This window comes from Urtica dioica, chromosome 5 (genome assembly GCF_054948205.1).
Source record: "Urtica dioica subsp. dioica isolate 48M chromosome 5, U.dioica_male_clone48M_v1_H2, whole genome shotgun sequence".
NCBI lineage: Eukaryota > Viridiplantae > Streptophyta > Magnoliopsida > Rosales > Urticaceae > Urtica > Urtica dioica.
Window position 1 is genome coordinate 43,054,875 of NC_142760.1, and position 26,424 is coordinate 43,081,298.

The 26,424-nt window shown below is 36.9% G+C and overlaps 3 protein-coding genes and 1 pseudogene across 4 annotated transcripts; 1 reads left to right on the plus strand and 3 right to left on the minus strand.

Annotated features, from left to right (window-relative positions):
* Positions 1 to 1,415: 1,415 nt before the first annotated feature.
* Positions 1,416 to 4,421, plus strand: LOC149398771 (Pyridoxal-5'-phosphate-dependent enzyme family protein). Its single transcript, XM_089613969.1, has 6 exons — positions 1,416 to 1,679; positions 1,777 to 1,851; positions 2,265 to 2,408; positions 2,905 to 3,228; positions 3,457 to 3,692; positions 3,984 to 4,421. Exons 1-6 carry the CDS (start codon positions 1,467 to 1,469, stop codon positions 4,198 to 4,200), a joined length of 1,209 nt encoding a protein of 402 aa, XP_089470095.1. The 5' UTR covers positions 1,416 to 1,466; the 3' UTR covers positions 4,201 to 4,421.
* A 395-nt stretch (positions 4,422 to 4,816) lies between these two features.
* Positions 4,817 to 11,679, minus strand: WYR (inner centromere protein, ARK-binding region protein). Its single transcript, XM_089614674.1, has 9 exons — positions 11,327 to 11,679; positions 8,426 to 10,567; positions 8,004 to 8,326; positions 6,579 to 7,866; positions 5,843 to 6,189; positions 5,606 to 5,761; positions 5,344 to 5,516; positions 5,128 to 5,219; positions 4,817 to 4,830 (listed from the first exon to the last, which is right to left on the minus strand). The coding sequence occupies exons 1-9, from the start codon at positions 11,547 to 11,549 to the stop codon at positions 4,817 to 4,819; spliced, it is 4,758 nt and encodes a 1,585-aa protein (XP_089470800.1). The 5' UTR covers positions 11,550 to 11,679.
* A 1,876-nt stretch (positions 11,680 to 13,555) lies between these two features.
* Positions 13,556 to 16,469, minus strand: LOC149398773 (transcriptional activator HAP3 pseudogene; annotated as a pseudogene). The gene is made up of 2 exons (XR_016296990.1): positions 16,418 to 16,469; positions 13,556 to 14,205 (listed from the first exon to the last, which is right to left on the minus strand). The product of XR_016296990.1 is annotated as a transcriptional activator HAP3 pseudogene (transcript).
* A 3,645-nt stretch (positions 16,470 to 20,114) lies between these two features.
* Positions 20,115 to 26,319, minus strand: LOC149398774 (kinesin-like protein KIN-14C). Its single transcript, XM_089615070.1, has 13 exons — positions 26,225 to 26,319; positions 26,038 to 26,134; positions 25,369 to 25,420; positions 25,233 to 25,299; positions 24,731 to 24,903; positions 24,499 to 24,637; positions 23,252 to 23,361; positions 22,737 to 22,898; positions 22,422 to 22,645; positions 22,239 to 22,320; positions 22,058 to 22,156; positions 20,681 to 20,785; positions 20,115 to 20,589 (listed from the first exon to the last, which is right to left on the minus strand). Exons 3-13 carry the CDS (start codon positions 25,399 to 25,401, stop codon positions 20,476 to 20,478), a joined length of 1,308 nt encoding a protein of 435 aa, XP_089471196.1. The 5' UTR covers positions 25,402 to 25,420; positions 26,038 to 26,134; positions 26,225 to 26,319; the 3' UTR covers positions 20,115 to 20,475.
* Between the last annotated feature and the right edge of the window lie 105 nt (positions 26,320 to 26,424).

Below are 26,424 nucleotides of genomic sequence, written 5' to 3' on the forward strand. Positions count from 1 at the left end.
AGAAACAAAAGGGGGTTTTTTTTAAGACTTGATTCATTTAATTTCACCATAAAAAGGTCATAAGGAATTGGCTATTTGTTAAATCATTCAAATAGGTCACATCGTGACTACTCTGTTCATAGTCTAGAAGCTGGTCACGTGAGATCATGTTAAAAATGAAAAAAAAAAAAAATGCTGACGAAATATTTGTTCTGGCAGGAAATAGGACGAAATTGGAATCCACGTATTAAGTATCGTCAGCATTTCTTTAAAAAAAAAATTACTTATCTATGTTACTTTATAATTGATGCAATTGATTAAAAAAAAAATGAGACTTTTAGAATCGTAGGTGCCGAGAATTCCTTGTCTCGTGAAAGTCGAGATTACTTCTTTTCTTTTTTACAAAATATAATTTTTTTTTAAGGAAAATTTATATTAGAATGTGTTTGATTGGGGATACTATTAATCACATTATTAGGAATCTTAAAATTACTTTGTTTGGTTGAAAATAATGTTAAAAAACATTTTCGAAAATGTGATTAATTACGTAATGAAATTAATCTTAAAATGAGGTAAATTACCACCACTACCACATGGGAATTAGTTTTTATTATATTTTATTTATATACGTTACGTAAGTCTATTTTCATCTCAAGATACTCCAATTCTAAGCATTTTCATCTCTCTTTCTCTCTAAATAAGAAAATGTGTCCGAGATAAGGCTCATTTTACTAATTCTTTGTCGTTTAATTATCATAGAAATTAGTGACCGCTCATTTATGTCGTATATACAATTATGTCGTACATACAATTATGTTGTACAAACTCATAATTGCCCTCATTAAACAGCTGTAAGTTACCAAAAATTTTGTTTTCTTATGATGGAGGTAAGATTCGCTCAATGACTTAGGTATTTCCAGACTAAAAAAAGTTATCAAAAAGGACCATGAAATTTAAAGTTTTAATACGCTAAAACGATAATTTTATAAATTATAACCACTTACACAATTTGACACGCCACGGAGCACCAAGCAAAAATATCATGGCATGTTTTTGTTTTGTATTCACACCAAAGAGACACACCATGTGGAAAATAAAAAAATAAGTGATAACATTGTTATTACCTTCAAAGTTTTAACTATACATAGAAAATAGAGAACAAAAATATAAACTAATATAATTATATCCAATTTTTTAAATAAATAATTTTTAACACAACAACAACAATTATGTATTTCAGCTACAAGAAATCCAAATAAAAAAAAATACTTACATCTATATACCAATACAAGTTAATTTAATTTACACGTATTTCATTTATTTTCCTAACTGGGCTTTTGGAAATCTGTTGGGCCTTTAATTTCTTTTTCAGCCCAATTAACCAACTGTTTTTACAACAAACTCCTCAAAATACCGCAAAAAATTCCAATAATACCTCTCGTTTGTTTCACTCTCAGAGCTTCGAAGCTCTTCAGTTTCCACCGCCAATGGCGTCTGTGAAGATCAAAGGCGCTATTTTCGCGGCCGTTTCGATATCGGTTCTGTCCGTACTTCTCTGCAGTTTGAAGTCCAAATCTTCATCGCCGTCGACGACGACGAAGAAGAAGAAGAAGAAAAAATCGAGCGATGGACTCATCGGAGCTATCGGAAACACTCCTCTGATTCGCATCAACAGTCTCTCTGAAGCCACAGGCTGCGAAGTGAGCTATTTGAATCGATCCTAGTTGCTGAAATTTTAAAACTTTTTTTTTTATTATTTCCTTTATTGATTGATTTTTAAATTTTAATTTTGTTCAGATATATGGAAAGTGTGAGTTTTTGAATCCTGGAGGGAGTGTCAAAGACAGAGTCGCTGTGAAGATCATCGAAGAGGTAATTTAGAGACAAAATTACCTTATATTTTTTTTGCTTTTGTTAAATAATTTCTAATCATTTGAACTATCATATGAAATTCTGGACTTTAAGGTATGTAAAAAAAAAAGAAAAAAAAAAAGGGGGCTGATTTTGTTCCAAGATATATACTTCAACCCAATAATTAATATTCCGGCAACCAATGGAACTGCCGAAGTTAATTTCAGAGAAATTCAATGACATCACAGAAAAATTTAGCTCATTTTTTGCACTAACATATATACTCTAATACAAGGATTAAAATGCCATAGGGAAACTAAAATGTCGATTTGAAAAATTCTGCTCCACTTTTGTTCTGCAATTTTGATTCTTAGCCGAAATTACAATCATATCGCCAAAATCCGAAATTTCGATTTCTGTGTAATTAATCGCAGGCTTTGGAATCGGGAAAGCTCGCTCGTGGTGGGATCGTGACTGAGGGCAGTGCCGGAAGTACTGCGATTAGCCTCGCCACCGTTGCCCCGGCTTTCGGCTGCAAATGCCATGTTGTTATCCCCGACGACGCTGCCATCGAAAAGGTATATAATATATACTAGGGCAATTGTTCGTCTATAAGTTCTGCATATCAAACATCGAAAAATGTATCTCGTAAGAAAAAGTTCTGTGTTAGAAATATGTAAGCGGGGTTTTTTAATCACGAACAAAAATTAGATTTTGAGGGTTAATTATGATTGGGTATTTAGGTCCAAATTAAGGGATTTTTTTAACATAAAAATTAGGAAAATAGCAAATTTAAACGTTTGAAATTGCTAAATAGCCAACGTTTGGTAAATCTTAGATAATAGCCACTTCATACCTAAATTTTAGGTAAATAGCCAACGTTTGGTATATGAAAATGGCGCTATTTATCCAAGATTTACGTCTGAAAGTGGCTATTTACCTAAGATTTACCAAACGTTGGCTATTTAGCAATGTCAAACGTTTAAATTGGCTATTTTCTTAACGGACCCTTTTTTTCATTATAGTTTTTCGTTATAACTATCATGCTTAATGTTGTAAAATCTCATTTGTTAGTCGCAAATTATCGAGGCCCTCGGGGCGACTGTTGAAAGAGTGAGGCCGGTGTCGATCACGCACCGGGATCACTTCGTGAACATAGCGCGGAGACGGGCTTCGGAGGCCGATGAAGTCGCGAAGAACGGTTATTCGAGCTCGGTTTTTCCGGCGGATTGCAAAGGCGGTTTCTTCGCGGATCAGTTCGAGAATCTGGCGAATTTTCGGGCACATTACGAGGGAACCGGGCCCGAGATTTGGGAACAGACCGGAGGAGATTTGGATGCTTTTGTTGCTGCTGCCGGAACGGGCGGGACCGTGGCCGGTGTTTCCAGGTTTCTGAAAGTATGCTAATTAATTAATATATAACCCCTTTTCAGTAGCTGAATTAGTGTCAATACGGAATTAAATTTCAGTTAAATTTGACTTAATTTTTTTAATTAACTGAAATTAACCGGGGGGAAAATAATTTAAAATCCCAATTTGCTAGTTAGTTTTGGGTTGAATTCGGTTAAAATGGTTGAATTGATCTCGAGTCTTGACTGTAATTTTTTTTTTTTTTTTTCGAAACAGGAAAAGAATTCGAGCGTTAAGTGCTTTCTGATAGACCCTCCCGGCTCGGGCTTGTTCAACAAGGTGACTCGGGGAGTGATGTACACGAAAGAGGAAGCCGAAGGAAAGAGGCTAAAGAATCCATTCGATACCGTCACCGAAGGAATCGGAATCAACCGGATCACTGAGAATTTCAGGATGGCAAAGCTTGACGGGGCTTTCCGGGGCACGGATTTGGAAGCTGTCGAGATGTCAAGGTATGCGATATTCATTCGCGATGCTTTTGTGTCCAAGAGTCACCAAAGATCAAAACTTTATATCTCGTTGACAGTCAAATTTACGTTTTCAAAAAAATTTTGACAGCCAAGATTATAATTTTTGACGATTATTATAAGCAATTTATCACTTTCAAAAGAATTAATCTTGGGGTAAAAAAAATTTTTGAAACCAGATAACTGCACATTTTGGATATTAAACTAAATTAAGAAAACTTTGGCTATTTTATAAATTCATAACTTTATATTGGCTATTACCAAACTTTGTATCAGGTTTCTGTTGAAGAATGATGGGCTATTCTTGGGAAGTTCTTCGGCGATGAACTGTGTCGGAGCTGTAAGAGCGGCTCAGTCATTAGGTCCGGGCCACACAATCGTGACAATATTGTGCGACAGTGGAATTAGGCATTTAAGCAAGTTTCACAATGCTGAATATCTCTCTCGGTTAGGTTTAACACCCAAGGCAAGTTTTTTGGAGTTCCTTGAATAAGAATTTTAGCGCGGGATGAGATTTCCCTGAATTCTGAAACATACTTGTGTGACCCTTTTTTTTCTTTCATAGATTTAAATTTATTCCAGGCTCCCATAAGCAAATACAAAAAGATAGGTTTCACAAACTCTGGAATTTGTCCATAGAATTTGAAGTCGTCATAACAAAATATGTGTACTCTTCTGTGATAAAATCCTGAATTCTCAAGGGCTTGCTTTACTTATATATTTACCATGACAAATAAAATTCATGCGTGGACGACCAAAAATAGAGAAAATGTATCATGGTGTATAGAAACAAGTTTTACATAACTTTTTATGCTCGGCCTTGGAGAATGAGGCATTCTTGAGAACCAACATCAATACAGTTACTCGATTCGGAAAATTTACAACGAAAATTTAAAGGCTACAAACTAAAAAGAAAATGTGGCTAAACATACTTGCTTTTGAATTTCATTCACTGTTCACAAGCTTCATAACAATAGACAAAGCAAGATTTGCTCTTCATAGTGGCCGGTGAAACTCTGGTCGAATTTGCAATACACGCCACAACTGTGATGGCGAGAGAAAGAATGTACAATGTAGAAGCTCCTCAGCTCGCGAACTCGAATACGTAACTACTTCCCGAAATCTGTGCAACGACGTTAACGTAAAAACCCAGAACAAAAAAATAATATTAATCATAACAAAAGGAAAGGAAGAGTGGAATATCATATCATACCTTGTCAATGCAAAAAAATCGTACTAAACCGGTTGAGTTCATAGTTCAAAATGGAGGCAAGCAAAGTCAGACTTTGGTTCACTGATTTTTATAGAATCTTCGTGGTAGAGCAGCTATAGAAAGTTGGATTTAGTAGTTTAGTCAGTTGAAAAGCCTAATGAAAAGGGTGTGCAAAATTTTCAGTAGCCATGGAATTAATTATATTACCTTCAGCTATAGTGCAAAAACTATTTCGACGGAATATTTCCCATGGAGATTGACTATCTTGGGAAATAACAGCTCGAAGTACACCTCTTTTGCTGCAAGAGAAAAGGAATAACTTATTCGAGTATAAGCTCATCAATCTGGTTTTCTTCAAAGTTTATAAAAAATGAAAATGAAAATAAAAAACTTCGTAGTTACACCAGTGAATGATACGCATACCTAGCCCATGACGGAACAAATTTTCTCGGCCTAGTTGTATCATCAGAATCATCATCGTCTTCATCTTCGTCTTCCTCGTCTGAACACTTGTACGGAGAAATATCATAAGAAGGTTCTTGACTCGGCATTTCAACCAAGTTCTGGGTCGCCGTTGGTTTGTCGAGACGATTCACCTAGAACGGGCCACACACAGTATCATCAGCATCATCATAACATAAAAGTTTTAATAGGATATTGTTCGGATAACTCGGTTAGTTTGTACCTTGAAGCTATTTACTAAACCACTTTTAGTCTCAAAGAGAACGTCTGTTCTTCTATCATCACTCGTAGATGCACGTGTCGTTGTTGGTTCAGCTTCCAAAATTCTCTCCAGAGTCTCGTCTACTTTTTCAATCTTCTTGTTGTTACCTTTTACTTCCTACACAGGTCAAATTTTTTTTTTTTTTTACGTGAGCTATATTTAAAAATTTGGGAGAAAAATAAACTACTGAAATCCTACCATGATTCGAGATTTGTCTCTCTCTTCCTTCGTGGCTCGCAGTTTCTGCTCTTTTTCTTTCTGCTGCTTTCGTGTCTCCTCGACCCGAAACCGCTTTCTCTCCCTTTCCTTTCTCTCATCTTCTTCCCTTTGTCGCTTCTTCGCTGCCATTTCGGCTTCTTTTTTCTTCCGCTCCTCTTCTTTCTTTTTCTTCTGCAGCTCCAGCTGCTTTAAGTTCTCTCGCTCTTGTTTTGCTCGCTCGAGCTTCATTTCTTCCTTTTTAGCCCTCCGTTCATTCTCTTTCTTTTCGGCTTGTCGCCTTGCAGCTTCAGCAACCTCCAAAGCCTTCACTTTCACATCTCTCTTCCCTGTAAATATAAGATAAAATTAAGAAACCAATACGATGTTTAATACTTTCGCCACCAAATTAAGGATAATGTTAAGAACCTCTCTCATTTTCACCAAGCGTGCCTTTCTTCATCGTCTTAGCTCTTATTCATAGACCAACAACTTTTAACCATCCGATATTCAACCCCTAATTATCTAGTAATTAATTTATGAATCCTGTTTTCCTTAAAATATGATGTCTCTGAAAATGGAACAATCATATCACCAGTTCTTGTTTTCGCCTAGTCCTTAATATCCAAAACATGCATAAACCGAGCAGGGCTGGCAATAGAAATACAAAAATAGAAGGGCTAAAGATGACTTTAAGAAGAGGATTATTAAAGACATAATGCGGTGATGCGAAATGAACCTGCTGTGACTGTCGAGGCTTGCTTTTGTTGGACGAGTGGAATAAACGAGCTGATATTGGACACAATGTTGTTACGCCTCAGCTCCATATCATTTAAACCAGGACCTCTTTTTTCGGAGAGTGTACTTGCCGACAGTTTTGGCTTATTGAATCGACTCTGAAGTGACCCCATAGCCCTGTTACGGGTATTCGGTCCTATAGATGGGTTCTCGTTCTCCTTGTTGCTGTTTCTGTCGTATCGTCTCTTAATACTTTTTCCGCTTTCGAGATTGTTCTTGGTTCTGTCATGAGTCGCGTTGAAGCTGAACTCTGTGGTCACCGAATTCAAACTAAACCTGTCCGCATATGGCTCGGCTTCGGAGACAGGAAGGTTTTCGTCGATTCCAGCGAGCGGTTCTCTCTTTACAGAGAAATCCATCAAGTCCGATTCCGTACCTTGGAAAGTATCAGCTACTACATCTTCCATGTTCTCGTTCTCTTCGTTGATGCTCGGAAGCTCGAGGCTTGAACTCTTTTGCTTCTCCGAACTGGCGGATCTTGATATGATTCTTTCCCAGACTTTCTGAACCGGAGACAGACAAGGCCTCTTTATATTCCAGTCACGACCAGTAGTTGAATACTGAAAAGAATCCGAATTCGGTGTTCCTTGAAAATCACACCTAGACTCTTCTCTGACTGGGCGTTTATTCTTCGCATCCGCGCTCTCTAGAAGCCCAGTGGGAACAGACTGGTATAGATGCGAGGCTTTGTTTGTTATATGCGGAACCGAGGAATATGACCCCGGAGTTTGCGTACAAGCGGATTCGCAAAGCTTCTCCAAAACGCTGGCACGTTCTATCGCAGTCTTTGGAAGATTCAAACTGTCGGTACTGATTTCCTCGTCCACGATGCACAGCTGATCATCGTCTGATTGCAAAAGAAACCCTTCAAGCACGGGCATCGTGGCATCCGCATCGAATGAAGATTTTTGAGTCCCTGAAAGATCAAATTTATCATCCTGCATCGATGTTTTAGTACCAGTCAGAGACTCTGTAATCCCGATTCCGAATTTATCTTCGAGCAGAAACAAGTTGCCATAATTGAAACTGCTCTGCCAATCTCCACCAGTGAACGCGCTGGTGGTGGGATCTATCTCTCTAGCTTCTTCTTCTTCTTCCATATAGTGAAGTTGGGAATCTCCACCGGTCTTTCTAACCAAACTTGGAAATAGCGATGCTTCCAGTTCTTCATATGCAAATGTAAACGGGGTGTTTGCACTAGAATTACTGTTTCCAAAGCTAGAACCAGCCTGTAGACTCAAAGGAAAAGGAAAAAAAAAAAAAAAAAAACACACACACACACACACATGAAGCATTAACAAAACTTTACCTTAAAAAACACAATAAATAATTATGATATACATGTCTTAATCAGCCAAGAAGATACCTCTTCAGTCTGCAACTCAAGTCTTTGGCCTGAATGATAACACTCCGTGTCATCACGACGCAGAGAAAGACTCGAATTCTCAATTTCCTCATTGGTATTTAACACACATTCATCCTTGGAAAAAGCACCAGGAAGCTCTATATATGTACGCGCTTGTTGGTCTCCAGAGCATTCAGGTCTGGTTATAGGGGAAAATACGGCATCTGACTGATCAATTGAGAGGGTCTCTGATACAACATCTTTCGAAACCAATTCAGCTGACAGTGCGCCGACAAGCGTTCCAGTATCAGTCTCAATCTGAATCTCGGAATCCGTATTCATCCCTGAATAAGTGTTCGAATCAGAGAGATCAGAAAATGTAACCTGTTTTAGCAGAATTTCAGGTAAACTTAGCTTTAAAACTTGTGAGGGAACTAAATTACCTGTTAAAGGCGACCTCTCGTCGATGCATTTGTTACTATGGTGCAAAGTTTGAGTTACCATAGCCTTCTCCGTGCAGGCTGCTTCTTTCGCCGATGACTCGATATGTTCATTAAAAACTAAAGTGGCTGCTTCTTTCTCCTCTGTCTTAGCTTCAAAACCCCTCAGGTACGCCTCTTCTGCGATCATATCATCCCGTTCCTCCGGGCATAAACTGTCACTTTCTGGGCAGTTCTCAGACCCTTCGTTGCCCACTATACCCGTTTCTTTCGCCGTGAAAGCTGCTTCTTTCTCCGATGACTCGATATGTTCATTCGAAACCAAAGTGGCTGCCTCTTTCTCCTCTGCATTGGCTTCGTTTAAAGCCATCGGACATGCCTCTTCTGCGATCATATCATCCCGTTCCTCCGGGTGCAAACTGTCACAGTTCTCAGACCCTTCTTCGTTGCCCACTATGCCCGTTCCTTCCAACAATGTTGGAGGTTCTTCATCTTCTGGTAACTTTTCGGCTTCATTTCCAAAAGGAGTTGAGGGAATATTAACACTCGATGGCTTCATTTCGTCAAAATTAAGTTGCCGTGGCTCCATCGGCGTAGAACCCTCAAGAGGAGCTGGGGCCAAAACCTCAAGCTCGGAAGCACTCACATCGTTCAAGTTTGATCCGGAACTGACTGACTGAGCTTCGACTTCCCAGCCGGGATCATGTTCAGCTTCCTTAGCAGTTGAAGCCCTTCCCTCCATTTTCGCTGCTTCGTTGGTGTTGATACAAGATGCGTCTTTTATATCTACGTGTGACAACTCCTTGCTTCCTGTAGCTTCCAAACTGTGTGACGATTTATTTTCTAGAGGCTTGTGTGAAGCAGCGGATATAGACCGTGTAACTCTACGGCCCAAATTATTCGATGTGACTTCAACAACAGAATTGGGCTCTGACCTTCTGTTTGTTCCGACACACTCCTCCACAACACTTTCCTTTTCTGACGAGTCCGTAGAATTCGCTACAGTTGGCTGTTCATCATCTCGAATCGAAGAAGATTGGTGAACTTTTACTGGAGCCCCTTTGTTGCTGCGAGACCTATCAGAAGCAGTAAATAACGACCCAGTAAATAAATCCTTATCCTTGCCTGAGCGTAAGGCCTCCGGTACCGGCTCAATCATAGAAGTATCTTGGCACGCTTTACTTCTAGATCTCGTTGCCCTCCCTATTACTTCTTGAGGGCCCTTGCTAGTAGATAATGACTTGGTAATGATTGGCTGACTGGAATTGAAGTGCAACGCCCCTTGTGATGATTCAGTAGTAGAAGCAGCCCCAGAAACATTTCTAGATCTTGTTATTCTCTTGTTATCCGTGCTGTTCCATGTCGCTTCTTTTCTCTTTTCGCCAACTTTTGCTTCTATATCCCCATCCCGTGACCCACTATCCAATTCCAGTGGTGAGTTCCCATGGCTTGACTCCTGGAGCGAAGAGACAACAGTATCTATAAGAACGTCTTCTTTGCCGACATCATTAGATGAGTCAGCGACATTCAAAGCGCTCTGACTCTTAGCAGAGCTTTTAGATCTCGTGATTCTACCAGAATCCATTCCGCTGAATTTCTCTTTGCTCCGAGGGCTGCCACGTTCAACACCTTCATCGACAGGATTTTCCAACTTCAACTTCTCAAGCTCGTAATTCTGAAACGAAGGAACCTGAGAGCCGCCATCTCTACCCGAACACCCACTCAGGTTACCTTCATCGTCGATTCGAATATTTGGTTTCTTCGCGCTCCTCCGAATCTCGAGAGCCTTTTGTCTTGATCTTGACCTTCGAAGCCTAGACAACGAAAGAGAGAGATCATGATTTCCGTCCAAAGTGTTTGGATCCCTCTGATCCTGGGGCGATGTAATGCTTGGATCCTCGTCTCTCGCAGCTTCAAGAGATGTGATACAATGATCACCAACGGAGGCCAAAGCTGACGCCTTTTCTGTTCCTTCGAAACCTTTATTCTGCGAACACTCTTCTGTGAACAGACCATTTGGCTCTCCTCCGCTACCAGTTTCAGCAACTGTCTCTTCATACAAGGTATGTTGGCTATACGAAAATGGGATCACGGGACGTGGGCGTGAAATAAGGACTCCTGAAATAAGCTCTTCAGCATTCAACTCTGCAATAAATAGAATTACTGAGAATATTATTCCGCCGAAAAAGAAAACCGGCAATATTATTGCAGCCGCAATTTTATAACAAAATCCATTTCTAATTATAAGTTGTAAATTCAAAGGTTTGGAAGTCAATCACACTGCATATGGAAAGCATAAATCGTTAATTGAACTTTAAAACTGTCCTAGTGAAATTGTAAAATTTACATAATTTAGTTATTCCTAAACTCAGCACCAGGAAAACAGCGCTTTATTCTCAGAATAAAATCACTACACCTCACAAGTTCCCAATCAGTAAAAATCACACCAACAGGAGAAAATTTTTCCTCATATATCTTATCATTAGACGAACACCATTCTTTACTCATTTCTCATTGCCCCAATACAAAAACTAAAAATCTAAGTACTTGAAAAAAAAAAAAAAAAAAAAAAAAAAAAAAAAAAAGGCAAGAACTGTTAGCATAGAAATCCCAGTTTTTTCCTTTCTGAATTAGAAATAGCTAGAGCAAATCTAAATCTCAGAACTGAAACCCTAGGCAAAAAACTACTCACTTTGCTCGGAAAAAAAACCTAAATTGCTACGTTCTTCAAGTTAATACTAAAACCACAGCTTATGCTAACATTTTTTCTGGTAAAAAAAAGTTCTGCAAATGTCAAACTCGGCTCTTCCCGATATGTTTTCTTCCTAAAATTAGGGCATGGATCTCTCGAACTAAACAATAAAAATGAGAGGAAAAAAAAATCCGCGAGTTAATTCGAATTACCAGAGTTATCGGAAGTCCGAGATCGGAATTCATGGTTGAGAAGCCATGGAGGAGGGGTAATTCCGTCAATTAGGAGTTTAGAGGCCAAGTGCTGGTCGAAGAGACGAGCCTGTTGGTCGACCTTGTCGATTATCCATGACTTTCTCTCGAAGATCTGAACGAAGAGCTTCTCAATCATCGCCATTTTCGCCATCTTCGTCTCCTTCGTCTTCTTCGTCTTCATTCACTGAGTCGCCATTAAAATTTACTAGAGATAGAGAGAGAACGGTAATGAAACGTTTAGCGCGGAGTGAGAATTTGAAATTTCCCAACACCGTGGTTCGAAACGACGACGTAACAGTATTTTCTCTTCTTTTTTTCATTTCTTAAAAAATAATGACCCACAAGAGAAAAAGGCACATTATTCATTTAATTTAGTAAAAAAAAGACATTAATTACCCCTATTTTATAATGATAGGTTTTTACGTCTTTCTTATATATTTTTTGTTTCTTAGGAATGTCTCGCACTTACATATAATTTTCATTAATGATAATCGTTAGCGATATTAGCGTCATCAGCGGTGACGTGACAACTTGATATTGATCCTCAAAAAATGGGATTTATTGTATGTGTCACACCGCTGACACGCTAACAATTATCAATGTTCTATCATTTTACATTAAAAAATAGCATTGATTTGAAAATAGAGTTAGAAAAAAACATAGATACCTACTACTAAAAAAATGCAACTATGTCGAAATCTCTTTAATTTATTCTTTTTGAAAATACGACTTTATGTTTTCAACTTGTGCTTTTAGACAGAATTGAAATTTTGTTATGTAGTTTCGTCCAAAGTCGGATTTTGACATTATCTAAACTGGTCTTCCGTGTACCAAAATATAAAATTTAATCGGTTATTTGGGCTTGATATAAAAAATAAAAAAAATTAATGTAATGGCTTCAAATGCAATTTTTCATTAATTTTTAAGTCAATAATTATTTACATTTGTAGTCAATAATTAAAAAAAAATTACACGAATTAACTCATGTGAAATGTCAGAATCACAAAATAACCAACATTTCAACTTTAATGTTTAAATAGCCAATTTTGATGATATGACAATTAAACTAAAGTTTTCCTTCCGATTTTACCTTTTTATATTTATTTGAATAAAAATCTAAGTAATGAAATATTCGCCCTCGATCCCACATTTGTGATTCAATTTAATAAAAGAAGATCTCGTACGTTTAATTTATAATGTTCTAATTCATTTTCATTCCTAAACAACTCTCTCTCTCTCTCTCTCTCTCTCTCTCTCTCTCTCTCTCTCTCTCTCTCTCTCTCTCTCTCTCTCCACTACAGCGATGCTTCACAAGATTTTGCTTGAGTTATGGGCTACGCCGGCGATCAGATCATCGACCGGAGAGACCATCGCAAGTAATTCAGTGTTTCTTTACCATTCGACGAAGAAACAACTTTCAAACTCGCTCCAAATGTATCCTTTCTTCAGCCCAGGAAAAGGTACTCATAAAGCTAACCCTACACCTATGTTTTCCCAAAGCACTGTTCGACTGATGATGCTTAATTGAGTAACTCAGGGACCTGGTTGAGTGGATCTTAGCACTAGGATTTTACCGCAGAGAGCTCGACCTGGTTGACGGCGATCCCTGAGTAATTCAGGTACCTGGTTGGCAGCGGTCCAACTATATTGTGAAGTCATAAGTTGGTATCAAACACGAACTATCGTTCTAATACCAATTGCTTGGGGAGTCAAGTGGTATTAGATACGAACAATCGCTCTAATACCAACAATCGTTTCAATACTTTTTATTTGGTAATCATATAATTTGTGACATGTTATTATTTAAGTAAACTGAATTTCATAAATAAATAAAAATATATCGAAATTAATAAATATTCATGTCCACTTTCCAATCAAATACAAATTAGAAAGGAAACTAGCTTCCCTAATAAGATTGGGAAAGAAAAAAGACAATAAAAGGGAAAAAAAAACAAAAAAAACAAAATTTAGAGGGGATGTGGAGACAATAATCTAAACCAACTGCCCTAGTTATATGTTTGTGATTATATCGATACGAAACATCGCAATAATATTTCTTACGTTAATATTAATTAGCGATAGACAACAAACACTTATGTCTTTAACATTTTATTATCAATCAACCATTGATCGCATAATAAACACAACTTAATCAAATCCCCATCATACAAGTCTCTCTCTCTCCCTTCACTTGAATTGGGCAAATGGGTCATAGCCCGCCAACCCGACATTATTGTTCGTCCCGGAAGAGGAAGGAGGAGGAGGATGAAGAGGCCCGACGGGCATGTAATACCCGGCGGGCCCGCCCACCATCGGGTCAAACATCCCCATGCCACCAAAAGCCCCGGACCCAGACGGGCCGCCGCCGTACCCAGCATAAGGGTCGCCCATCGGGCCCGGCCCGGCCCGCTTGAAGTGGACGAAATCGTCATTGTTGTCCGGGCCCGTGGGCCCGGCGGCAATGTTGTGATTATTATTGTTGGCCGCGCGGTAGCGGTTGAGGAAGAGAGTGAGAGGAGGGACATAGTCGTCGAAGCCGAGCTTGGACATGGCCCAGAGGACGTCCTCTGCGGTCACGGTCTTTCGCTGCTCGCGCTGACACCTGTCGTTCGCCTCGCCCGTCACGAAGCTTATGTACTCCGACACGCACTCTTGGATCGTCTCCTTCGCGTCGTCCGATATCTTAGCGTGGGCCGGCAAGATCCGCCTCATTATGCGTATCACGTTCGCTATCGGCATGTATTGGTCTTGCTCTCTTATCACCGGCGGGCCTAGGCCCGGGATCGAGGCCCGCGGGCCCGATCCCGGCCCGATTCCGGGGCCAGGACCCACATGTGCTGTAAATGAAAACCACTAGTGAAATATTAGTATTGATGTAACGTAGTAGTTTATGCATGTGATGAGTAGTTGAGTACTATAGTTGAGATTTAGAGGGTTAATCATAGTAAATTAAGTAGATAGATCAACCCTATTCGGTGGCCGGAACCACCACCCTACATGTGATATGAATAAAAAAATTAAAATAAAAAAAAAACAAATTTATAGTTGATATAATTAGTATTAGAAATTGAAATATTAGTATTGATGTAACGTCTTTACTTTAAAACATTTGTAATATGTTTGTGACTTTCTGTGTGTATGGCCATTTTATATGCGTGTCATTCATTAGTACTTTATCTATGTACTACGTAGTGATAATAATATTGAATAGTTGGATTAATTAATATGTTGAGATTTAGAGGATTAATCATAATATATTACCCGAGGTAACGTGACACAAATATGTGTGTCTCTGAGAGAGAGAGAGAGAGAGAGAGAGAGAGTGCAGTAATTATAGGAAGTAACGTACTCGTATATTCACTCACTACGACATAAGTGAAGACTTTCTTCAAACAATAAAATGGTTAAGAAAAAGAAGAAGAATGAGAAACGTATTTCTTCTGCAACTACATTTTCGTCTTGTAGTGGTGCACTAAAAGTACTAGAGAGCATTCCAAAGTTTGAATTTGTAACGAAATATTCATTTAGTTTAATTCTTAGAAGATTAAAGATTGAGGGTTACAAAAAAATTAAAATACAAGAAGACAAACAAACGGATGGATAAAAAAGGGTTGACCGACATGTCATTTTCGTGGGGCCCATTTGACTTCACCGTTGTCCATGTATATAAATGTGCGTATACTGTTGTAAAAGAATAAAAAAATTGTATATTCAAAACATATATTATAATAACACACATGATGTTTTCGTGTGATCATGAGGTTTTAAACTTTTATACACATACTGTCCATAAAATATAAATTTAATTTTTTTTAACAGATATAAAAATAAAAACTGTTGGTGAATATAGTTATGGGGGCTTTCTAGGACTTAATAATAATAACTCTTCAAGGAACACTATAATAAATTTGCGTCGGAGTCAGAAATGGAAGATCAGCTTTTGAAAGCTAAATTCAACCAACCAAAACGCCTGTTTTGTTTCCTGGGAAAATCATTTTATTAGGCCCTTGAAAATAGAAGTACTTCAATGCTCTTTCTCTCTCATAATCTGATCACCACTATGATATGTGTGTATAGATTCAATTAACTTAAATAGTACGTGTTGTTTAGCATTTAAGTGTTTGAGAGAACAAATCGTTTAAGAAGTAGGTTTGCAGTAATGGTGAAACGGAGAGAAATATTTAATTATATATACAAACACGATAAAAAGATTATAAAAAAAAAAAAAAAAAAAGTACAGTAAGAATTGAAAAGAAAATCAAACTTTTTTGTAAACGTTTCTGAGAGGTGGAGTCTTTTGCATGTATGCCAAGTCAACCAAACGGAGAAAAAAAATTATACGTGTGTATATATATATATGTATATTTGTGTATTATGTTAGAAAAATATGTATAAAGAAGTATTAACTCTCTCAAATAAACAACGTTACAAGTTCTTCGCATGAAATATGGTGGAATACGTCCGTTTCCATGGTGTGTTTATGTGTGCTATACACACAATAATATATATATATATATATATACATATATAAATACTTATTTACATACGTAAAAACTAACCAGATTAACTTTTAAAAAGAATTACCAGATAAACTAACAGAGGTCATAACCAAATCTTGATGAAATGAAAATACAAGGTAGAACTATTTTTATAGAAGATCAATATATATTTCATCAAAACTATATATTTAAGAAAAAACTTATATACGAACTCATTTGCTTTACATGGTTTGTCAAGTTACGAGCTCGTAAGTTATACTCTAGTTTATAGATTTGATATTAATATTACTAGCAAAGTATAAAGGATTTTTTTTTTCTCTTCATGTATTTTGTGAGAAGAACAATGTAGAGAGTGACAAGCGTGTGTTTTGAACAAAATGAGTTATACCAACTTTGCATGCAACAAAATCCAAAATATTTATATTGAAGAAGGAAACTATCAAAAAACCCATGAAGAACCAAATGAAAATAGTAAAACCTTCCTAATAAAAATATATTGCAAAAAAAAAAAAAAGTTGCTGTAAAAAAATTGTGTGTGACAAAACTTTACCAGAGCTACTTGTGTTTGCATGCTTGTTGTTTCCATGATAGTCATTCATACGTTCCATTTCCTCTCTCTCTCTCTCTCTCTCTCTCTCTCTCTCTCTCTCTTTATAAGAGAACTTCTTTCTATGAAACTTATGTAACTGAATGGGCATTTGACTCAAGACTATTGTAGAGAAAATTTATAAAGAGAATCTCAAAGGTCTTGTGGGGCCAGAAGTCCACGTGGCTTGACGGGCGTTGTCAACGAGGAAACTCATAACCGTTTATATTTTTGCCTCTCTCTCAACATATGAACATGTATTTACTTACTCCATTGGAATATAAATATTCAAACAAGAATTGTTATGATGAGAAAATATTGGAAATTAAATTCATAGGATAAACATTCACTCACTTGTTTTTTTTTTTCTTTCTTTTCTCTTTCAAGTAATTATTCTTTTGGAATGCTTTTGGAGCCCGGCCTATGAATTTATTTTACGATTATAAAATACTGTGTGTTTAATTTTCACATTCTAAATTTTTTATAAAATGTTCTAGTGGCACATAACTAAATTGTATAATTAAATTGTGGTGCATTTTTTCAAATTGACATAATTTCTTCTGATTATCATTAAGAGTATTGTAAGAGTTATCGTCGTGTATTCAATAATTTTTTTTTCTTCTCTAAGTGGCTTATTTTTTTTTACATATAAGGAGGTTAACTAAAATTTGTAGAGGTAAAAATTGCTTCGCAGTAAATGAGCATATAAATTAATATCTTTGTGATGCAAGCAATGATTTATGAAGTCGGAAATATTACTGATATGCTTTTTGAATTATAGTTGATTCTCGTGACACTAAGTCTAAAAATTTGGCCCGAACGGGAATTCTGTCCTAACCGAACCAAAATTCTATTTCCGGTTTAACTAGTGATGGAAATTCAACATAAAAGAAATAAAAAGACTACTCTGGATAGCGACCGTATGCAGTGGTCATACAGTAATCATACCAACTCATGTAATGGGAATGTGCACGAAAGTATCTGTCCAAGTGATAGTCGTACTCATATTGAGTTGCAACAACAGACACATTCATCAGATTAAACACATTCAAATCGTAGTCTTGGTTGGTGGATAACCTGAAAATGGTTGCACCGTGTCGGGAGCTAGAGTTGTTGGTGGATAGTAGTCTTGGTTGTAACTGGAAGACACATTCAAATCTAAATCCTATTTTCTAATGTAACCAAAAAATTGGATACAAACTCCAATTAAACACAATAATGAAGTTAGAAACTAAGAATTTGAACTAAATCATCAAAAACTAACGACAAATTTCGTGAAGAACACTATATATCATCATATTTTAAGAATTGTCGGTATTTGACCACTTACCGGTAAGTTTCCGTCGGAATGCGTAAAAATTGCCTAAAGACAATTCCCTAGAAACCGGAACTGTTTCCTCGGAAACCAAGAAAAAAAACAATAAGTGAACGGTTTTGTACATACCGGTACCGGGACTTTGGTAAAAGCTCTCGTCTTTTTTTTTTTATGTTTTCCCTTCATTCCCACGAGGGCCTCGGGATATGATCGTAATTTTGATCTCTCGCTCTCGTTTCGCAGAACGCTAGATGTGCTTCGGAGCAAACCCAGACTGTCACTCGAAAAGCTCCAACGATGACCCGCATGCCGAGTAAAAACCTTTTCCGAAAGTGCTTGATACTTGTACCTTTTGATGTGGATGTGCAATTTTGATTTTGATTTTTTTTTTTTTTAAATGCAGCCAAGGATAAGTTACCGGATCCCGATGATGGAGGGACGGGATTACCGCCCCGTGACGACGGAGGTGGCGGCGGAGGCGGGGGTGGTGGCAGTGGAAACTATTCCGGCGGGTTTTTCTTTTTCGGGTTCCTCGCTTTTCTTGGCTTCTTAAAAGATAAAGAGATCGAGGATCATTCGGAGAGGCGGAGGAGAAGATGAGGGAAATACTCTTGAGAGCGACAACAATTTTTATTTTTAATTTATATTATTGTTATAATCTATGGTTTTTTTAAAAAGCTCAAAACTATAGAATTGGTGTTTTTTTTTTTTGGTATTCTCTCATAGATGATGCATATTCCTTTAATGTACTTTCATCCTAGTCTCAACTCTCGATTGGTTGTGTTGCTTTGAAAGAATATTAGAGTTTGGAATAGCAATAGAGAACTCAAAATTAATCCATGTTTTCAACTTTTCTTTCAATTATATACATTTGTGTTATGAAAGGTTGTAGGATGACCATGCTCATGTGTATTCCTATATTATGCTCATTCCTCGAGTGTAATGTATGAATGACATTTTGGTGTGGCGTGTAAATAACTAAACCGTTTTTTCTTTTCCTCTTAAAGTATGAAATGATAAAAAATTTTAAAAAAAAAAAAAAGAGTATTGAGTGTAATGAGCACATAAATTAATATCTTTGTGATGCAAGCAATGATTTATGAAGTCGGAAATATTATTGTTATGCTTTTCGAATTATAGTTGATTCTCGTGACACTAAATCTAAAAATTTGGTCCGAACGGGAATTCCGTCCCGACCAATCAAAATTCTATTTTCGGTTTAACTAGTGCCTGGAATTCTGGATGTGTCCATTCCAGTTAATTCCGACACTATTATAACCTAACTTTTAGTATTTAATCCGAATTCAAAAATTCGATGAATAGTACTAGATCGATAAAAAAAAAAAAAAAAAAAATTTTGTTCCGTAAACAATACTATAGCATAGCTTCAGTAATGTGAAGATATACTGCCAAAAAGAACAAATTAAAAAAAAAAAAAAAAAAAAAAAAAACAGTTCTGAATTTTCCGATTACGTGACACGTGTACGACATACTAGATTTTAGAATTGTTATAATTTTATTTGTAATTTTCATATTCTAACACGCTTTAGGAAATATTTGACCGACACATAATTAAATTGTATAAATTAATGCTTCACATTTTTGGAAACGGCACATAAGCCCTTTTAAATGCCGTTATGTTATAAGATTTATTGTTTTCCAAAATGTAACGAAATGTGTTGAAATATTTCATAGAAAATATTTGACCTCCACATAACTAAGGTGCTTAACATTTTGTTGGAAACGACCTTTTGAAATCATTAAAAAAAATCAATTAATTGAGCAACTAAACCACCAAAATTTGGAGATTTCCTAAATAGTGAATCTTTTATAAATTTTAAATTAAGTCATTATGGTGATGTGATATTGTTTGAACGTTTTTAGCATTCCATTATGCCCTTGAAATTTGATGGTTATTTATAATCATATACGAATATTCATAACTATTAATGTCTTTTTGGCTTTATTAATAAAATATCACGACTATTTACTTAAAATTTATTAAAAATTAGCTATATGACTAAACATGAATTTTCATATAGCTATATATATATATATATTATATATATATATATATATATATATATATATATATATATATATATATATCCGGAGAGCCCATTTATTACTTGTACGTGCTTATTCAAATAATACTTTATTGAAGCGTGTTATGTGATTTTTATATTATTTTTGCAGTGTGGATATGTACTATTTTTTATTTAGATATTCACTATATTGGTGTGGATTAAAAAAAATGAGATCTAAAGCAGCTATGCTTTTATATGAAAAAAATGTCAATATACCCATTAGTAATAGATATACTAGTAAATTTAGATCGGTATAAATCCGCATATAGCTTAGCCGATGTACCAATAAAAAACAAGACATTAGGCATCAATATTTTGGACATTGTTTCAAACCTAAAAACCTGACCTAGAAGCTAGAACAAGCAACAATAACAGTACTTAATTAAGGAATAGCTAATTATGATTGACCGGAAAAAAAAACCCCCCACCTCTATATTCTAAGATATAGTTTCTTTTTTCTTTCAAGGAGACTAAGTGTAGTATATATACACCAAAATTCACTCAGTCATCACAGTTTCAAATTAGTTTTTCTAAACCATAGATGAGACTTATTATGTACACTAAAAAAAAAAACTAAACCCTTTTTTTTTCCTCTTTAACTCCATTCCTCGCGTCCGAACCTATTGCTTGAGTCCCTTGGCGTAGAGCAAGGACATCAGCGACTCGTTCACCGAGGAAGGCTCCGACGAGAGGTTGACAAACATCAGTGTCTTCGAATCCCCTTCAAGACATGGCTGTTTTTGTTTCACAATTTGCAAATATTAAAAACAGATCAAAACGTTTCTTAAAATAGCAAAAAAAAAAAAAAAAAAAAACAATCTGTACCTGAAGAAGGTACGTGAGCTTCGAGTCCCTGAAGCTAACACAATCCTTCTTTTTCCCCAAAGAGATTACGGCTTCTGATAAGCAATGTAAACTCTTGTGGATAACCTGTTTTATAAGAAAGGAAAAAAAAATAAAAAAAATCAGCAAGTCCTCTATGGTCGGTTATGAATGTCAAAAGTATGCAAACAAGCTAATGAAGAGTTTAAAGAACGGATTAGTATAAGTGGCGGTCCGTGGCGGTCGGTTTCTTCGGCTCGGGAAGCTTTTTCTCAGCCGAGTCTCATGGAGGGTTTTGGACGGTTCGGTGGTTCGTTTCTGGGAAGATAAGTGGTGCGGGGATAGCTGTTTCATGGAGCGTTTTCCGGGGCTCGCCCGACTTTGTCCCTTAAAAGAATGCGACGATTCAAACTTTCGCGTCCCCCTCTCTCGAGCGTCAAGAGATTGTTAACTGGGATTTCTGTTTTCCCAGAAATTTGTCGGATAGGGAGTTTGGCGAAGTAGCCGAGTTGATGGTTTTGTTGGAGCCCTTTAGGCTTTGGGAAGGAGTCGAAGATCGTCGAGTGTGGCTAGGCGACAAGCAGGGCCGGCCCTGACCTAAGGCGAGCAAGGCTTGTGTCTCGGGCCCCCAATTGGGTTGGGTCCCAAAAAAAAAAATTTATTTTACATTTTTTATTTATTTTTAAGAATATTTACATTTTTTACCCTAAAAATTTATACTTTTGGCCCATTTTCTAAAAAATTTACATTTTTTACCCTGAAAATTTAAATTTTTATTAGTATTATAGGGCCCCAAAATATTGAATCGCCTAGAACACCCGGTGAGTTTGGGCCGGCACTGGCGACAAGGAAGAGTTCTCGGTGATTGATCTCTCAGACGAAGGGGAGTCGGAACCTGTCCCTTTCTTCGGAACGGTGTGGAAATCTCCGGTCCCGAGCAAAGTCCAGGTCTTCGCATGGCAATTGGCGCTCAAGAGAGTAAACACGGCCGATCGTGTTCAGAGGACCAATCCGCACATGTCCTTGATGCCTAGTTTATGTCCTCTTTGTGCCCGAGCGAGTGAGAACGCTGACCATCTCTTTCTCGGGTGTCATGTGGAGCTGGGATAGGCTGGTTGATAATATTAATCATTGTATAGCCTTATGGCTTCATTCAAATTGTAAAGATTTTAAGGGGTTTTCGCTTTCAGTTTTGGCTAGGGACTGGGGTAGTGCTTTGTAATCTGTTGGTTAGGGCTTTGTTTTTTATGTCCCGGAGGTGATCCCGGGTATCCTCAGCTCTTTTTCCCTGTATTTTCTTCGGCTGAGCCGGTTCCTCTTAATAAAGATCTCAGTTTCTTTAAAAAAAAAAAAAAAAGAACGGATTAGTAATAATGTTACCAGCGTTTCCTTCAATCTGTCTCCGGTCACACTGCAGGGCCGCTCACTTCCAGCGAGATCAATTAGATTCAGAACACCTTGAACTTGTTGTTCGCTAGCCTATCATTCACAAGTTTTCATCGATTATACTAAAAATACGAGTAACGACAAAGGACGGTAATTGTGGAAAAGAATTCCAAACCTCATGTACACCAGATATTCGCAAAGTAAACACGAAGTGACTTCTAGAAGATTGCTCGTTCATCTGGGTCTTGCCCACCGGCCTAACCATTCCAAAACAGATAAGATAAATAAATAAAACTGCCATTGAACATTTGTTCAATCAATTAAGCAAAACTTGTTGCACCAAAGACTCGGAAAGTACCTGCTCTGTGCAGCGCGGTGTAGCAAAGAGAAAATATCTCTGACGCTACGAACATCGACGATGATAAGGTCAGTGACATGTGTGTTTCCATTCGCATCGTGATTAATTTCGTATGGTTTCTTTCCAACAGCGTCACTTTCGGCTCGAGCTGTGTCTTGAACACTCGCTCGGTCCGGTGCCAATAGATCGCGGATGGTCTCATCGTATATCTCCAGCATTGAGGCCTATGAATGTTGTGGAACACGGCATTAAACGTAGATGAATTGCAAATGTAAAAAAAAAAAAAAAAAAAAAACAAACAAACAAACTTAGTACCTGAATCTTGTACTTCCAGCCCTGGGACTCGAGAGCCTGAGTAGCTTCGAGTATTTGTTCGAGTGAACGAGGTAACAATCCTGTATGCTCCGAAGCTTCTGGGCTACCCATCATCGTATAGGTTTTACCGGAACCAGTTTGACCATATGCAAATATGCAAACCTGAATGACAACACACAATTTTTTTCCATAATGCGCAAATGGCTAAGACAACAAGCAGGGTTTTGAGAGAAAGAATCTCAATCTTGATTCTGAGTCCCGGGAAATTATTTTGAAAGAAAAACAAAAAGTTCTAGAAGCTCCGAATAAAAGAAATGAATTCAACAAGCAGTCTTTATTTTTTTTTCGTTTTTTTGTGTGCGCGCGCATAAATTCAAAGCGATACGAGTTCGACTATAGGCGTCACAAGGATTTATTCTCGCAGCAAATAAATCAGTGAACAACAATTATTATAAAGTAGAGGAAACAAAAGGAAAAAAAAAAAAAATAGAGGATATGCTTGAATAAACAAGTACCTTGTAGCCATCAATGGCACTCTGCAAGAGCTGAGATATCTCTACAAAAACGTCTTGCTGAGATGCCTCGTGGTTAAACACTTTGTCAAATTTGAATGTATTTTTATTCCCTGCAAAATGCAATCATGTTTTAATTTTATTTTTACTTGCGAAAAAAGAGTGACTCTGTATTCACACTGTGGAATATTTCCCATTGGATCGTAATGCATTAAACAATTACTAATTAATTTTTAAATTCGTAAACGGCATAGTTATTCAAGTCCATTTGTCCACTCGTTCACGGTGACAAGATTTAAAATGTCAGTATCACGAGTTGCAAAGATTTCCCAAATATATATGGCTATGAAGCCCTTGAAAAAAATAACTTTTTTTTTATTTTAATAATTTTTTTTTTATTTTCTGTCAATAAGATCCGACGCAATTGGTTTCAAGAAATCTTGTAGAAGTGAAACACAAAGATATCCACTCAAAAATTAATAAAAACCTTTTTCATAAAATACATGAAGCCATTAAAAAAAATATTTCAAACACAATATTTAGTTTTCAATGGACTTACACTACCTTGTTACATGTCTAATTCAAACTATATAGCAATATGTTTTCTTAAAAATATATATATATATATATATATATATATATATATATATATATATATATATATCCAAGGTAAATGTGCATGTACAAATTTATATCAATGTGTATACTACAATTTTACAGAAGTCGGAGAAGAAATTAATAAAGTTCCATCTGTCGTTTCTAAGTAAGAATGTTCGTTTCTAAAATAAATCAATGTGTATTACGTTAGGTTGAAAATATTCACCCAAACAAATATAATATAAAATAAAGAATGTGGTAGTAAGTCAAGTAAGATGTGTACTTCTCTTCCTGTTTATATCCTTTCTACGAACTGTCGTAGAAAAATCGATCACTGAAAACCATTTTCATCAAATAAATCACTGGGTATATATATATATATATACATACATACATACATACATACACACATATGTATATTTATATACATATGCTCTGAAGAATTTATATTTTGTTAAATGAACATGACACCAAACCCCAAAACTCCCCACAAGCTGAAACCGCACATCCCGGCGAACAAATATATCAGCATAAAACATAATTTAAGAAACTCCGTCGAAGATACCCACTATTATTTTATCCATGTATCCATGGAGAATAAACTACTAAAAAAATGTGGTTAAAGGAAGAGATAAAAAGGACTTTGTTCTTACCACTGTGAAACAATTCAATCCCACGCCCAAGAGCTTCATCAGACGTAGGATACGAAACCACGCTTTTTTCTGATCCACTTCTCTCTCCCGCCAAAAATGGCCTCACACGGCAGAAGACTCGAATGTTTCCTTTCAGCTCCTGAAATTACAAAAAAGAAATATATATATATATGTGTGTATATATATATTTTCAATCTAGATTTCTATAATTTAACAATAACAAAACAGTTACCATAATATCATTATGTAGCTTCATTCTCAACCTCTGTCCGTCGACGACTTTCTGCTCTGCTTCTACGAGGCGTTTTTTTAGATCACGTGCCTCTGATTTCTCTATAGCAATATTTCTCTTTAATATTGCATTTTTCTTTGTCAACTCCTCTATTTTGGCATTCAGCTTCATGTCTAAGATAATTTAAACAACACGTATTATTTAAGTTAATTGAATATATACACACATTTCATAGTGGTGATCAGATTATGAGAGAGAAAGAGCATTGAAGTACTTCTATTTTCAAGGCCTAATATAATTATTTTCCCAGGAAACAAACAGGCGTTTTGGTTGGTTGAATTTAGCTTTCAAAAGCTGATCTTCCATTTCTGACTCCGACGCAAATTTATTAGTGTTCCTTGAAGAGTTATCATTATTAAGTCCTAGAAAGCCCCCATAACTATATTCACCAACAGTTTTTAGTTTTATATTTGTTAAAAAAAATAAAATAAAAATTAGTTACCATTTTCGCTGAGCTGCTTCCGGCAAGATTCCAATGCCGATCGAAGCTCCTCTGTGTGCGTGGGCCTCTGAAAAACAGAAATCGGGGTTACGTGACGATCGATACAAAAGTTGAATTAGAGGCAAAGAAAAATTACCGGACGAAGTCCTCTCTTCGGCGGCGAAGCCATAACTCTCGATTTCGATACCCTAGAAGACTGTGACCTCAATCGTCGGAGACGAGGTCGATTTTTTTCTCCACAATCGCGTTATGGCCCGAGCAAGACTCTCGGATCGTCGTGTCTTTCAGCTTTTGAAATATAGCCTCTTTCTCTAGCTCGAAGAACTCCGTTGAAACCTGATAAGATAAAAAATTAGTGTTGTATTTTTTTTTTAGTACAATCAATTGGGAAAAAAAAAATTGGTCTTGTAAAACCATTTTTTTTGTTTTAGTTCTTACCTTGAAATCGATGGGGATATTCACTACGGTACTCGAACAACCACAGCCTTCACCGAAGTTCAATTTCACCTCCTAAAAACTTACCGGACGAAGTCCTCTCTTCGGCGGCGAAGCCATAACTCTCGATTTCGATAACTCTAAAAGAAAACCCCCAATTCAGATTTCTAACCCCAATCGGCCTCCACTCGTTCCTTCGATTTTTTTTTATGTCTCAATCTTGCTCTCTCTCTCTCTCTCTCTCTCTCTCTCTCTCTCTCGCAACACTAGTAAACACTGATTCGGGACCCAAAAATCAGAACGAACCCTAACTTTATCCCCAAGGAATCCGAGTTCAGAGAAATGAAGAAAACAACAATGTTACTCTTACCTTGAGACGTGACGATCTCTCCTTCGCTGTGCTCGCAACTCCGGCAACTCTGAGCGCGTCGACCTCTCGTGTTCTTCTCTCTCTCGATTTCGATACCCTAAAAGAAAACCCCAATTCAGATACCCTAACTTTATTCCCAAGGAATCCTAGTTCAGAGAAATGAAGAAAACAACAATGTTACTCTTACCTTGAGACGTGACGATCTCTCCTTCGCTGTGCTCGCAACTCCGGCGACTCTGCGCGCGTCGACCTCTCTCTCTCTTTCTCGCGATTGTGGTTCTCTCTTATATTTATAAGTTTATGTTTCGTTTATACTTATAAGTTTACATCCAGAGAGCCCATTTATTCAAATAATACTTTATTGAAGCGTGTTATGTGATTTTTATA